The 14270-nt window shown below is 39.5% G+C and overlaps 1 protein-coding gene and 1 pseudogene across 1 annotated transcript; both read right to left on the bottom strand.

Annotated features, from left to right (window-relative positions):
• The window catches only part of LOC128543031 (histone H3-like), a 65938-nt pseudogene extending 52626 nt beyond the window's left edge, over window positions 1-13312 (bottom strand).
• LOC128543252 (histone H2B-like) lies at window positions 12025-12413 on the bottom strand. Its single transcript, XM_053513621.1, has one exon. It carries the CDS (start codon window positions 12408-12410, stop codon window positions 12036-12038), a length of 375 nt encoding a protein of 124 aa, XP_053369596.1. The 5' UTR covers window positions 12411-12413; the 3' UTR covers window positions 12025-12035.
• Window positions 13313-14270: the final 958 nt, after the last annotated feature.

The following is a 14270-nucleotide window of genomic DNA, read 5'->3' as shown; positions in this document are numbered from 1 at the left end:
ACCATCACAACAATAATCATAACAAATGCTAGACACTACTCTCAACTTAAACAGGCTATTTATAATCTAACTAATAATTCACCTCTGGTTAGGTGCGTGCTCTCATCACCTGACCGAGGTGCCTTATGGGAAATTAAGTTAACTCAAATGAACTACAACAAAACATAAACGTAGTCTTTGGGTGTTTGGCGCCCCCTAGGGGTTAACCCTTACAATATCATCCCAACATTTTTGATGCTATATTTAATAATTTTTTAGCTAGATTACAGTGGAACCTCGGATGACGAGCGTAATTCGTTCCAGAAGTGGGCTCGTATTCCAAAACACCCGTAAATTAAAGCACATTTTCCCATAAGAAATAATGGAAATTCAAATTATTTGTTCCACAGCCCAAAAAAAAAAAAAAACATTAAAATAATTAACACAAAATAAAAATTTAAAATAAAACTAATTAATCTCCATGTTACCTTAAAAAAAGTAAAAATTAAAATCCTGACAGATAAGTGTTTCCATTTATGCGCACAGGCACTGTGTGTGTTTTTCTCTCTCCTGCGCTGCTGAGTGTGTGTTATGTGTGTGCGCGAGTGTAATTTGACACCGTGCCGGTTGTGTCTGAGTGAAGCACCCCCTCTCTGTTTCACACAAACACACACAAACACATTAAAGCACACACTGCAGCGCAAGAGAAAAAAAAACAAACACATACACTGCAGTGCAAGAGAAAAACACACACACACACACACACACACACACTTAAACACTGACACAAAGTAAATGCGAGAGAGAAAGAGAGCGTGTGTGTTTGTGTGTGACTGGCCGGGGTCAGATTATGCGCGCACACACATAACACACACTCGCAAGAGAAAGAAAAACACACACACACATACACGCACACACGGTTTTGACACCCATTCACACCTTTTGCTGTTGCCAAGACAAGGTACCTTGTAGTCCTCCCATGTTTACACTGTCGAAATAGAAATCTTCAGATTTTTTTGTTATGTGGCATTGACTATGTGTGTAATTTTAAAAGATATTATGTTTTACACATGAAGTATTTATCAGTTAATCATAAAAAAATTTTATTTTATTTTGCCAACACAGCACATTCTTGTAATATTAAACATGTGCTCAAATAACCTATAGTTCTCCCTACTTGAAGTCCAAGTGTGTTGTAGGCCTCTCAATAAACAATATAAACTGTTTGCTGAATAGGCTTGTTAAATTGTCACATGATATAACTTATTAATGTTCATATGAATTAATGCTATTCATATTCCAATACTGACAAGAAGGGCAATAAAAAATAGCATTTTATTTTAATATTTTACAACATATTTTTTTGGTGAAACAAAAATTGGGAAAATAAATTAATATTTTTGTAACTATTTTTTTATTGTCAGGCTTCAGTAGCATACATCAATAACTGAACATTGTCTATTGGTACAGTAAAACAGCATGCAATTCACCATCAGATTATTTCACATATAGGATATTTATTTATTTATTTACACAAACAAATAAAATAAATACTTATTAATATTTGTACTATTAAACAGACAGCACAAAAAATAATACCAAGCCCACTGGACTTAATATGTTATTAAAAATATAAAAAATTGCTTAAGAATAGTCCCTTGGTCAAATCCACATCTGACATGAGGAATTGCACAAACAGTGGGATCCTGTTCCAGGATCCTCCCCCCTGTGATCTTGTGCTGTTAACATAGATATTACAAACTCAGATCACACTGAATGCGCAGCCGGCACCTCTGATCTGAAGCTAGGACTGTTAAATATTAGAAATCTCGCATCTAAAGCAGTTATAGTTAATGAAATTATCATGGATCAGGAATTTGATATACTCTGTTTAACAGAAATCTGGGTTAAACAGGACGAGTATGTAGCTCTAAATGAAGCAGGTCCTCCTGGATACAGCTACATACACCAATGATAATTTAACTATTGTACAAAAACACGGACACAAATTTAATTCATTTGAAGTTCTCTATAGTAACATAACAAGTGTAGCTACAAATATTAAGTCAGCTCAGTCGATTCCACTAATTGTCATTTACAGACCTCCAGGGCCGTACTCTGAATTTCTTAGTGAATTTGCAGATTTCCTCCCAAACCTAGTCGTTTCTGTAGACAAGGCGTTAATTGCTGGAGATTTTAATATTCATTTTAAGAATCCAGAAGACCCTCTGAGAACATCATTTATGCCATACTGGACTCAGTAGGAGTAAATCAGTGTGTAGTAGGACCTACTCATAAAGCAGGTCACACTTTAGATTTAATAATATTCTTCAGATTAAGTATAAGAAATTTATTTACAAGTCCATCTGAAGCTATATCAGATCACTATCTTGTCTCAATTCAAGTGTGTCATAGTAATAAAATACACACAGCGCCGCGCTACTGAACTAAACGTACATTTACATTAACTACCACACAGAGTTTTATCAGTAATCTCCTAGAGTTATCAACTTATACTAAGGCGACTGAATATCTAGAGTCTACGCTCCGTTATACCTTAGATAATGTAGCTCCAGTTAAAAGAAAAATTATTAGAGATAAGAAACTTGCTCCCTGGTATAACGATCACACGCGCACTTTAAAACAGACCGCTCGGAAATTAGAACGTAAATGGCGTCAAACTAAATTGTTAGTATTTCAAATAGCATGGAAGGAGAGCATCCTGAACTATAGAAAAGCTCTTAGTGTAGCTAGATCAACATATCTCTCCACTCTTATAGAAAATAACAAAAATAATCAGAGATTTTTATTTAATGCTGTAGCCAAATTAATCAGAAATAAGACCACTGCAGAAATCTCCACAACAACATCATGCAATAGTGAGGACTTCATGAACTTTTTTAATAATAAAATTGTAAATATTAGGCATAAAATTGAGGCTTTGAAACCGAACAATGTAAGTTATGCAGATGTTAATCTAGCCATGTCAGATCAGAACCTAGAATACTTTACTCCCCTTGAAGAGAATGAACTAATTTCACTCATCTCTTCTGCAACCTGTATATTAGATCCTGGACCAACACATTTTCTTAAACAGATAGTACCAGCAATAACAGAACCCTTGTTGAGAATAATTAATTCTTCACTCAGCATTGGTTATGTTCCAAAATCTTTTAAATTAGCAGTTATCAAACCAATAATTAAGAAACCTGACCTCGACCCCTGTCAGCTGTCCAATTACAGGCCAATATCAAACCTCCCCTTAATCTCTAAGATTCTGGAAAAGATAGTAGCGGAGCAGCTATGCTCATGTCTACAAAGAAATGGCATACATGAACTGTATCAGTCAGGATTTAGGCCTCATCACAGCACAGAGACAGCACTCGTTAAAGTAGTAAATGACCTCCTATTGGCCTCTGATCAGGGTTGTGTAACTATGCTTGTATTACTCGACCTCAGTGCAGCTTTTGACACCATTGATCACGCTATTCTTCTTCACAGATTAAAAAATGTAGTAGGAATTAAGGGTACAGCCCTCTCCTGTCCGATCTGTATCAGTATGTAGACTTAAATTATGATTATTCTGAATGTTCCCTAGTGGAGTTTGGTGTTCCACAGGGGTCAGTTTTAGGCTCATTGCTTTTTTTTCCTTTACATGCTTCCTCTGGGCAACATAATCCTTAAGCATGGTATTAGTTTTCACTGTTATGTGTGCAGGACATAAGAAATTGGATGTTATTTAACTTCCTTCTGCTTAATCCAGATAAGACAGAAGTTCTAGTCATAGGACCGCATACAGCTAGAAGTAAGATTCTAGATCACTCTGTAACTTTAGCTGGCCTTTCTGTTCTATCGAATGCAACAGTAAAAGACCTTGGTGTGATTATAGATTCCAGTCTTTCATTTAAAGCTCATGTAGATAATATTACCAGGATAGCATTCTTTCACCTCAGAAATATTGCCAAGATAAGAAATATATTGTCGCTAAACGATGCACAAAAACTAGTTCATGCTTTTATCACCTCTAGGTGGGACTATTGTAATGCCTTACTGTCTGGTTGTCCAACTAGGTGCATAAACAAGCTTCAGCAATCCAGAATGCAAATCAAATTCAAAATCAAATTCAAATCAAATTTTAATCCAATTTAAATTTTATATGTCACGTACACAGCCACACACAGTACGATATGCAGTGAAATGCTTTTTCGACTACCAGTGACCTTAAAATAAAAGCTTAAACATAAGAAATAAATATGAATAAAAGGTAACACGGTAGATAATAAAGTTAACTGGAAAATATACTGTACAAGTAAAAATAAAGATATATTGCAGTAAAAGAAGTATTGCAGAAAAATGAAATTAACTAGTAAAATATACTGTGCTAAGTAACATAAAATAAATATATACTGTACAAATAAAAATAAAATATATATAATAAAAAAATATAAAAGAAGAAAATAGAAATTTGTCCATATAAGTAATGTCAAAATGGCTGAGGTGTGCAAATATGCATAAAGTGACTTCTTAAAGTGTCTTATTATAAAAGTGATTTGTGCAGTGGTCCATAATAAAAGTATTGGCGCTTTTCCACTGCGTGGCACGACTCGGCGTGGTGGCATTAACCATTTGTCTTTATCAGGAGGTACTTTACCTGCTCATACAATAATAAATCTTTAATATAGTCTTGGGCTACACGTATTTGATCAGATTGTTTTTATTGAAGCACAACACAATTTTACAGGTAAAAATATGACCAGAAAACACTAAAAATCTACAAGGTGCAAAAAGTAAAAATATAAGTAGTAAAAATATAAACTGTAAACTTTAAACAGTGTGCACATGTATGTAGTATGTAGTGCACAACGGATATACAACAGACAAGTAGAACAAAATAAATTTTAACATTAACAGAAGAAACTGTTAAGTGTGCAGACATGTAGTGCAAACATTATCAAAAAAAAAACAAAAAAAACACAAAAACAAACACCTATGGCATTAGTCAGCAAGAGAGTTCTATTCCCGTCGGCCGCTCATTGCCTGGACAAGCATCCCCATAACATTGAGGAATGCTTGATTGAAAGCTGCCGTCTGAGAGTGTTCCTCTGCCCTCAAGGCCGCTTCCTGCTCCCTCGCTTGTTTGGCCTCTTCCAGTGCCATCTGCAAGTGGCGCTCCCTCTGGGCACGGTTCAGCTCCTGCTGCTCAATGTCTGCCACCTGCATCTCTCTTAATGCAGCAAGATGTTCCTGATGGTGCAGGCTCCGTTTCCTCTTGCCTGGACCAAAGCGTAGAAAATTGGAGTGAAAATGAGAGAAATTATTTTTGAAATTCATTTGATTTTACTCAATTACATTTACAGTATCTATGGTATTGTATAGTATTATTATTTATGGTATTAAACTATTTATGGTAAGCAACAGTAATTCATGAGACACGGTATATAAGGATAAATATCCTATATTGTGATATCCTATTTGTACATAATATGATATATGAAGTATCAAATGAGTATTGTTTCCGTAAACACACGCTGCGGTGTTGCCGTGCAGCTGGAGGCCGATGGTGTTGGCGGGCGTGGTGGAGACCGCTTGGGAAGAGGAGTCGTCGTCCTTGCATGTAGAAAGTACAAGTGAATCGATCGTGGACAATGAGTGTGAAACGCAAAGTTTGTATAATCAGTTGGGAATGCACAAACTACTGCAACACAACAAAAAAAACATGAACATCATGAACAATAGCACTACCACTGATACATGTTAGCTACTAGGAGTTCGTGCTTCATTAAGGCCATGATTTTACAGTCAAATTGCGATATAAAATAAGCATCGACGGTCAATAAAACCAGAAAGGTTAGGATTTCAAGCGTTATAAAAACACAACGTACCATCCTCGATCGTGTTCTCCAACAACAATGGCATGGCCGAGTCCAGGGCACCATCCCTTCCTTTGCTCGTTGGTCTGCCTCCGTAGATTGCGTCCATTTGGGCGAACCACTTCCTCGACCGCCTGTTTGAACCACTCCGGCTGTTGTGGTCCTTTATACTTCTGTAGTCGTTCTTCATTTTTTTTTACTTTTTTAACTTGTTCCTACAATGTTTGTAAGTCCGATGGTAGCCGTGTCCGGCCAAGAGCTTAGCGACCTCCTGAAAAACTTTTTCATTCCGCGTCGCCCCATCAAGCTCTCGCTGGATCCGCTACCAATGAGAGGAACGTCTGTACTTCCTCAATAGACCATGAAACAGCCATTTTTTTTTGTTAATACAGTACAAAAAGGTGCGTCCAATCCTTCGCTGGCTCTGCTAATAATACTCGCGGGTCTGTTGTGTCTCGTGTCGCAAGTTCAGTGACGCAGTAATGACGATTTTTTCCGGCCAATCAGTGACCAGCAGAGTTTACACGTCACGTTTTGGTAACGGTTCGGCGCGCTTGGAACCTCGGCTGAGGTGGTACTAAAAAAAGGACCAGGTACCAGGTACTGTTCCCAGTGGAAAACCCCCCAAAAGTGAGCTGAACTGAACCGTGCCGTGCCGTACTATGCAGTGGAAAAGCGCCATATAAGTATATAGTGCGAAAAGTGTGCATGAATGTGTCCATAGTGTCCATGAATGCCCAGTCAGTGTTGGATGTAAAAGAGATAATATTAGTCCTGTATTGTGTTGTGGTTGAGAAACCTTATGGCCTGCGGGAAGAAGCTCCTCCTCAATCTCTCTGTATTGGTCTTCAGGGAGCGGAATCGCTTCCCAGACCGCAACAGAGAGAACAGTCCATTGTTGGGATGGCTGAGGTCCTTCACCATCTTCCTGGCCTTAGTCCAGCACCGTTTGCTGTAGATTGAGTTGCAGGTCAGGGATGCAGATGATTCATTCAGCTCAACGCACCACTCTCTGCAGCAGCGAGAGTCCTCACTAGAACCAAAAGATACGAGCACATCACACCTATCTTATCTTCACTTTATTGGCTCCCTGTGAAATTTTGTATTGATTTTAAAATACTACTCTTGACATACAAAGCATTAAATGGTCTCGCACCGCAGTATCTGAGCGAACTGCTAGTGTCTTACGATCCGCCACGCCTACTTTGATAAAAGGATGCAGGCTGCTTATCAGTACCGCGTATTATGAAACCTAAAGCAAGGGGCGGAGCTTTTTCTTACAAAGCCCCGAAATTATGGAATAGTCTTCCAATAAGTGTTCGGGACTCAGACACAGTCTCAGTGTTTAAGTCCAGGCTAAAAACCTATTTATTTAATCAGGCATTTTTATAAATAGATTAGCCTTAGGTAAAGGAGCAGATCTGGGGGACTCATGAACGTAGAGTATTATGGTGAACTGGTATGTTTGGATGCTGTCCTCCCCACTCTCATTGATCACTCAGGTTTGTTGACAGTAAGGTGATTGGTTGCTTTACATCTCAGGAAGCCCTCATGTCTGTGTTTCCTTCTGGCTCTCCCTTTTAGTTATGATGTCATAGTTAGTCCTGCCGGAGTCTCTGCTTGCACTCTCTTACAGTAAAAATAGAGTAAATATAGATGTACATTTACATTATATGACTGTGACCAGACCTAACTGTTATCTCTTCTCTTCTGCTCTCTCTCCTGCTCTTTCTCTTCCCTCTCTCCCCCTCTCTCTCTGTCGAGCTACACATGTTGTTCCTGGAGATGGTTGTTGGAGATCTCGTCACATGGATTCCCTGTGTGTCTCTTTGGGATGCGTCTCGTGTCTGGGGATGGTTCTTTCTACCTAGAAGACGGTTCTGGCCTTGACTGGTGTTGGCTGTTGGATGTAGCTGTTTCTCTAAGGACTTGACTCTTCAATAGTTCAGGACTGGAACTTTATACAAGTCTACCTGTGTTTTCAATAACAAACTGGACTCCATATTAACATCAATTAACATTAACTGTTATGCTGAACTGCCTGCCAACTAACACACAGTATGAATGCAGATCAATTCCTGCTTTCTGTTTCACCATGGATCAATTTGAGTCCATCAGAATACTTAAAAAGGTCATGTTGCCTTACTGTATGCCGAAGAGGGAATGTCCTTGAAATAGGTGTTTCAACAAGACAACAACCACAGACACACCAGTAAGCGATCAGCATCTTGGTTCCAGACCAACAAGATTGACGTTATGGAGTGGTAGCCCAATCCCCAGCCCCTTATCCAATTGAAAAGTTGTGGCCTGACAAAAAAAAAATGCTGTTTTTGAGGCAAAACCAAGAACTGTAAGAGGAATTGTGGCGTGTAGCACGATTGTCACAGATGTAATGCAGTTCTCAGAAAGCAGGTTATACAACTAAATATTAGTTCAGAGATGCACAAGAAGATTAAACTTCAAGCAATTTTGTTTAAACTTTTTTCTACAGTACACACTGCTATTATTTTGAACACAACTGTATATATATATATATATATATATACAGTTGTGTTCAAAATAATAGCAGTATAATGTGCGCGTATAAATAACTGACAGTCATCAATAATGATGACCTACTGTTATAACATGGCTGGACTGGCCATAGGGCTTACCGGGCATTTGCCCGGTGGGCTGATGGTGATTTTCGGATGGATTCGGGGCTGGACCAATTACAGCCGAGGAGGTCAGATGCACCCTCCCCCTTGTAAGGGCTCAGCAATCACATATCATTGCTGAACAAAAATGGAGAACAAAAAACGCAAAGCAGCAGGAGGAGCCGAAAAAATTAGGGCCAAAAAGAAACTAGCCCTTCAGGCAGATGCTGCCAAATGTGCTAAAATATCACAGTTGTTTGGTGGCTATAGTGGAGCTTCCACTTCAGTAAAATTAGAAAGTGATGGAGGCCAGCAGCCGCAGGTTGAAGAGTGAAAGGGGAGGCAGGAGGAGGAGAGACCCGAGGAGTAAAACCAAGTAAAACCATAAAAAAACCTTATAAACCAAGTAGGTGTAGCTTATTTTCGTTGTGCTTGCTAACTTTTTACAGTCAGTTACAATAACTCCTACTGTGTACTAGTTAGCATGATGACAGAGTTTCTATGCTGGTGCTATGATGTTACTGAGAGTGAATTATTGATAAGGTTAGTTAGTATGGGTTGCCAAACGTAAAAAACGTAATCGTCCCGTATTCAGAGAAAATATTACGTGTTACGTATTGAGGTGAAAAGGAACGCGATTTGTCCTGTATTTCAGCTAGAATAAAAAAATAAATTAAAAAAAACACAAAGCTGGAGTTATCCTGTGTCTTTACGCTGCAGCTGCCTCGGCTTCTCTCATTCTCTCCCACTCCTTCTCCTGTTGATCAGCTGATCGGTTTATCAGCTGTTTGCTGGAGCCACATAAAAGCTGCTAGTCATGATCGGTTTGGATATGTGAGAGAGAAACATAAAGGTAAAACCAGGAGATGTCCTTATTTAATCATCAGAGTTGAACAGGTGATGGAGAAACAGGTTTATCTTTTAGGTGACATGAATGAGTTGAAGGGAAGTTATGAACTGTTTCTGAGAGACAAATAACACCAGGATCCTTTTCTACATAGCTGACAGCTGGTAACTGTGCAGGGGCGGGTCTAGCAAAGTTTTGCCAGGGGGCCAGGTAGGGCATTAACAAGGAAAGGGGGTCACAAAGAAATACTTTTCTTTCTTATTCTCATTTTAAATGTCTAGCTTTTAAATAATTATCTGAATCTTACAACCAAAGTGGTCATTTGATGTTAAATGTATAGAAATCCATTATCGTTTATAGTAAATATTAAGTCTAAAAATATTAAGTCTAAAAATATTAAGTCTCTGTAAGCCCAGTAAGCTTACCATCTGTGCAGTCTGAAATTATGTCGAAGAAAGATGTTGAATCTATTTAATTATTGTAGAAAAATAATTTATTTCTGTGCATTTGTGTTAGGATTTAGCTGGTTGTGGCAGCCCAGGTCTCTGGATGACACTCCAGCAATCATGATCTCTGTGTTTTGTTGTGTTGTCAGTTCTTGTGCCATGTACTGTGTGTAAAATGGCATCAAAAATTCAATTAAGTGTTATTCTTTCTCAACTTTCTTTCTCTGTCTCCTTTCACTTTTTAAAGGTTGCCATGTTTAAAAAATATTTTGTGCTGCCATGCTGTTTGTTGATGTGGTAAATAAATAGTTTATGAAAATATCACTAAATCTCTAATTTATTAATTTTAATACTCATTATAGATCATGTCTCACCTCTAGTCTTCTCTGTCTTAATTTCAGGTTTCCACCATGTGTTGTAGATAGTTCAGGAGGTTAACTCGACCAAGCTGTCTTTTGTTTTCCGCTAAGTACTGTTTAGAATACCAGAATAGGGAGGATGGTGTAGGTTTAAGTTAGATTGATACATATATACCAACAGGACAGTGTACATCGCTGTCAGAACAGCGGGTGTTTTCATTCAAAGGCTTTATGGCTTTGCCAATAATACCTAGTGGGCCGGTCTCTAGTCAAAATGCCCGGGCCGTTTTTTTGTCCCAGTCCAGCCCTGTGTTATAATAATAACAAAGATTACTTACTATTATAGGTTTCCAATGTGTGCATTTAAGCTTTTGTTTTCAACGCATCCTATATCCTATCAGTCACTTGTGCCCGGGACCACAAAAGTTATTTTGTGCCATATATATACTCAGCAAAAAAAGAAACGTCCTCTTTTCAGGACTGTGTATTTCAACAATAATGTTGTAAAAAACCAAATACTTTACAGATCTTCATTGTAAAGGGTTTAAACAATGTTTTCCATGCATGTTCAATTAACCATAATCAATTAATTAACATGCACCTGTGGAATGGTCGTTAAGACCTTAACAGCTTACAGAAAGTAGGCATTTAAGGTCACAGTTCTAAAAACGCAGGACACTAAAGAGACTTGTCTACCGACTGTGAAAAACACCCAAAGAAAGATGCCCAGGGTCCCTGCTCATCTGCGTGAACGTGCATTAGGCATGCTGCAGGGAGGCATGAGGACCGCTGGTGTGGCTAGGGGATAAATCGCCACGTCCGCACCGTGAGACGCCTAAGACGGCGCTACGGGGAGACAGGAAGGACGGCCAATCATCCTCGCAGTGGAAGACCACGTGTAACGACACCCGAACAGGATGGGTACATCCGAATATCACACCTGCGTGACAGGTACAGGATGGCCACAACAACTGCCCGAGTAACACCAGGAACACACAATCCCTCCATCAGTGCTCAGACTGTCCGCAATAGGCAGTCCATGAGGAGGAGATGCACTGCAGTACTTCAAGCAGCTGGTGGCCACCAGATACTGACTGGTACTTTTGATTTTGAGCCTTATGGTGTTGACTCTTTTAGTGTTCGTACAAATATTTACACATTAAGTTTACTACTGTAAAAACAGTTGAAAGTTAGAGGATGTTTCTTTTTTGCGGAATATATATATATATATACACACAAAATCTTTCAAAAAAGTGATTTTGGTAAACATCTTACTGAAGTATTCTGTGATAAGCAGTACAATAGGCTTCATCTTATCATATAATCAAAATCTTTTTTCCCCCTTAAAAATGTGGGGTATGAGCTCCAGTAAATAAGGTCTGCAGGACGTACACAACGAATGCAAGCTCAAAATTGTAAAGTTTACAAGAGCTGAAAAAAAGGTCTGATGAAACATTATAAATATGTATTATAGTGGATTCATAATGGAACCAAACAACCCCAGTCACTTTACATGAGTGAGAGTCAACAGGAGAGTTAAATATTTATATAATAAGTTTATTTATTCCACTGTGTTTTTTCCCCTAGTCTTCATGTTGTATTAAATTAAATTCCTTTGATCGTCCGAGATTCATGGTTTTATTTGTTGTAAGAAAAAGTAACAGCTACGAGTAGAGCAGAGTTGTAAAGCTGCTATGTGCTAGTTTTGAACAGCTCTGTACGGCTAGAAACTACTTTGATCTAGAACAATACAGCTTAAAAATTCTATTGGATTTACAAGTGGCTCCTAGAAAACGACTTCGAAATACACAATCCTACACGGCAGGAAATCACTCTTTGACGGACAACATGGGTGGCTCTTAAAAGAACCGTTGTGTTGATGGCGGCGGTGACGCGCTTTACTTGGAGCTGGTGTATTTAGTCACGGCCTTGGTGCCCTCGGACACGGCGTGCTTGGCCAACTCACCGGGCAGCAACAGGCGCACGGCGGTCTGGATCTCCCGGGAAGTGATGGTGGAGCGTTTGTTGTAGTGAGCCAGACGAGAGGACTCACCCGCAATGCGCTCGAAGATGTCGTTGACGAACGAATTCATGATCCCCATCGCTTTGGACGAAATGCCGGTGTCGGGGTGAACCTGCTTCAGGACTTTGTACACGTAGATAGCGTAGCTCTCCTTCCTGGACTTTCTGCGCTTCTTGCCTCCTTTGCCGGCAGTCTTGGTCACGGCTTTCTTCGAGCCCTTCTTGGGAGCAGTCTTGGCTGGCTCAGGCATGGTGCTGCTGACTCTCGATACTGAAAAAAGAATGAACAGCTCCGCCTCGAGGGCGCTCTATGTACAGGTCACATTGTAATTAAGCACAAGCCAAAAACGGATTTTGATTGGTCTATATCCAATACCTCAACACGTGAGGGACCTCCTACCACCTCAGTCTTTTCCTGTTACTCCTCCCCCTCCGCTTCGCTTTGTGTCCCTTCCCGCCGTTTTACAATAATTTCATACAGAAATTAAGTAGATCACGCGTTCAACCCTCAGAAAAGACCATGTAAATATAATTCGTGAATGAACGTTATCTTTTAAAAGTCCACATTAAAAAGTAGTGTGTACCACATACATTTTAAATACTTTGTTCATTTGATTTTTGGTGTTTTTAAAATGCATTTGAATGCGGTTTCTTAATTATTTCTACAAGCTGAAGACTCCAACACAGCGTTTTATATAAACATCATACAGCTTTTAAACGGTGTTTACTAGATTGTAAATACTTCACTTTTACACACATACAGAAATAAAAACTCTTTTGTTGAAGATGTGGGTGGCTCTTAAAAGAGCCGTTGTATTCGCTTCGTTAGCCGTTGGAGTGTTTAACCGCCGAAGCCGTACAGGGTGCGTCCCTGGCGTTTCAGAGCGTACACCACATCCATGGCGGTGACGGTCTTTCTCTTAGCATGCTCGGTGTAGGTGACGGCGTCGCGGATGACGTTCTCCAGAAACACCTTGAGTACACCACGAGTCTCCTCGTAGATCAGACCGGAAATACGCTTCACTCCACCACGGCGCGCCAAACGGCGAATAGCGGGCTTGGTGATTCCCTGGATGTTATCGCGGAGAACCTTACGATGACGCTTAGCGCCTCCCTTCCCGAGTCCTTTCCCGCCTTTTCCTCTTCCTGACATCGTGCTATTTCCGCAAAGTTAAACAACAGACTAGCACTTAGAATTCAACGATGACCTATTTATTTGCCTCCAGAGGACCTACTTGAGACCAGGCGAGGAGGCGGGACTAGGACCAACGGTCGTGTAATATGATGTTTTTTCCTTTAAATAATAGTTGGAGGAGGAGAAGTACTTTTTTTTCTTAAAAATATATAAAATGCGTGATTACATTTTATACCAAATAAATCATACATCCAAACAGCAAATAAGCATCCGCGAGACCTGATAGAAATATAAATTCTAATGTAACGTAATGTAAGTATCAGTAGTACTTTGTATAATTTTGCATATACGGCATAAATGTTAAAACATTTTTACATATCAGTGTAATTAACAGTGTAAAAATGAAGCATTTGTAACCATGTATATGTGTCGTGTGATGTGTAAAACCTTTCTTAAATGAAGTTTGATTAAAACCGCAAGAGCGCACAAACACACACATTCACACAATACGGGCAATTTGGTAACGATTTTGGTATGAAACGCTCGTACCAAGAGGAAACCCGACAAGCACAGGGGGTTTATTCAAACTCCCCGCACACAGATCAGTATTCCAGGGGGGTATTCCAGGGGGGTTTCCAGAAAGCAGGTTATGTGACAGACCCGGGTAAGTTTAGGAGTAAGTTAGTGGATAACCTCAACTTCCGGTTCCAAAAACGTGGGTAACTTTCTGGGTATGTATGTAACCATAGCAACTGACTCTCTGAAGATGACCTGCTCGGTAGGAGGTTATGTTCCAGGGTCAGGTTGTTTCAGAAGGTTATTGAGCATAGCGGCCCTTTTGATGATGATCCCGTGGACGTGGAGGCACAAATTATACGAGGTTTTTGTTGGGAGAGAGTTATAAAACCGGTTATTGATGTCTTTTTATTTACTAATGATTATTTGAAAGAGCGTTATTGGTTTTCAATGGAATCGT

This window comes from Clarias gariepinus, chromosome 2 (genome assembly GCF_024256425.1).
Source record: "Clarias gariepinus isolate MV-2021 ecotype Netherlands chromosome 2, CGAR_prim_01v2, whole genome shotgun sequence".
NCBI lineage: Eukaryota > Metazoa > Chordata > Actinopteri > Siluriformes > Clariidae > Clarias > Clarias gariepinus.
The sequence above is the reverse complement of the archived record's forward strand: the minus strand, read 5'-3'. Positions and strand labels throughout refer to the sequence as shown.

What these genes read in the sequence shown, in the direction of transcription:
- LOC128543252 (XM_053513621.1), bottom strand. Translation starts at nt 12,410, where the DNA reads ATGCCTGAGCCAGCCAAGACTGCTCCCAAGAAGGGCTCGAAGAAAGCC.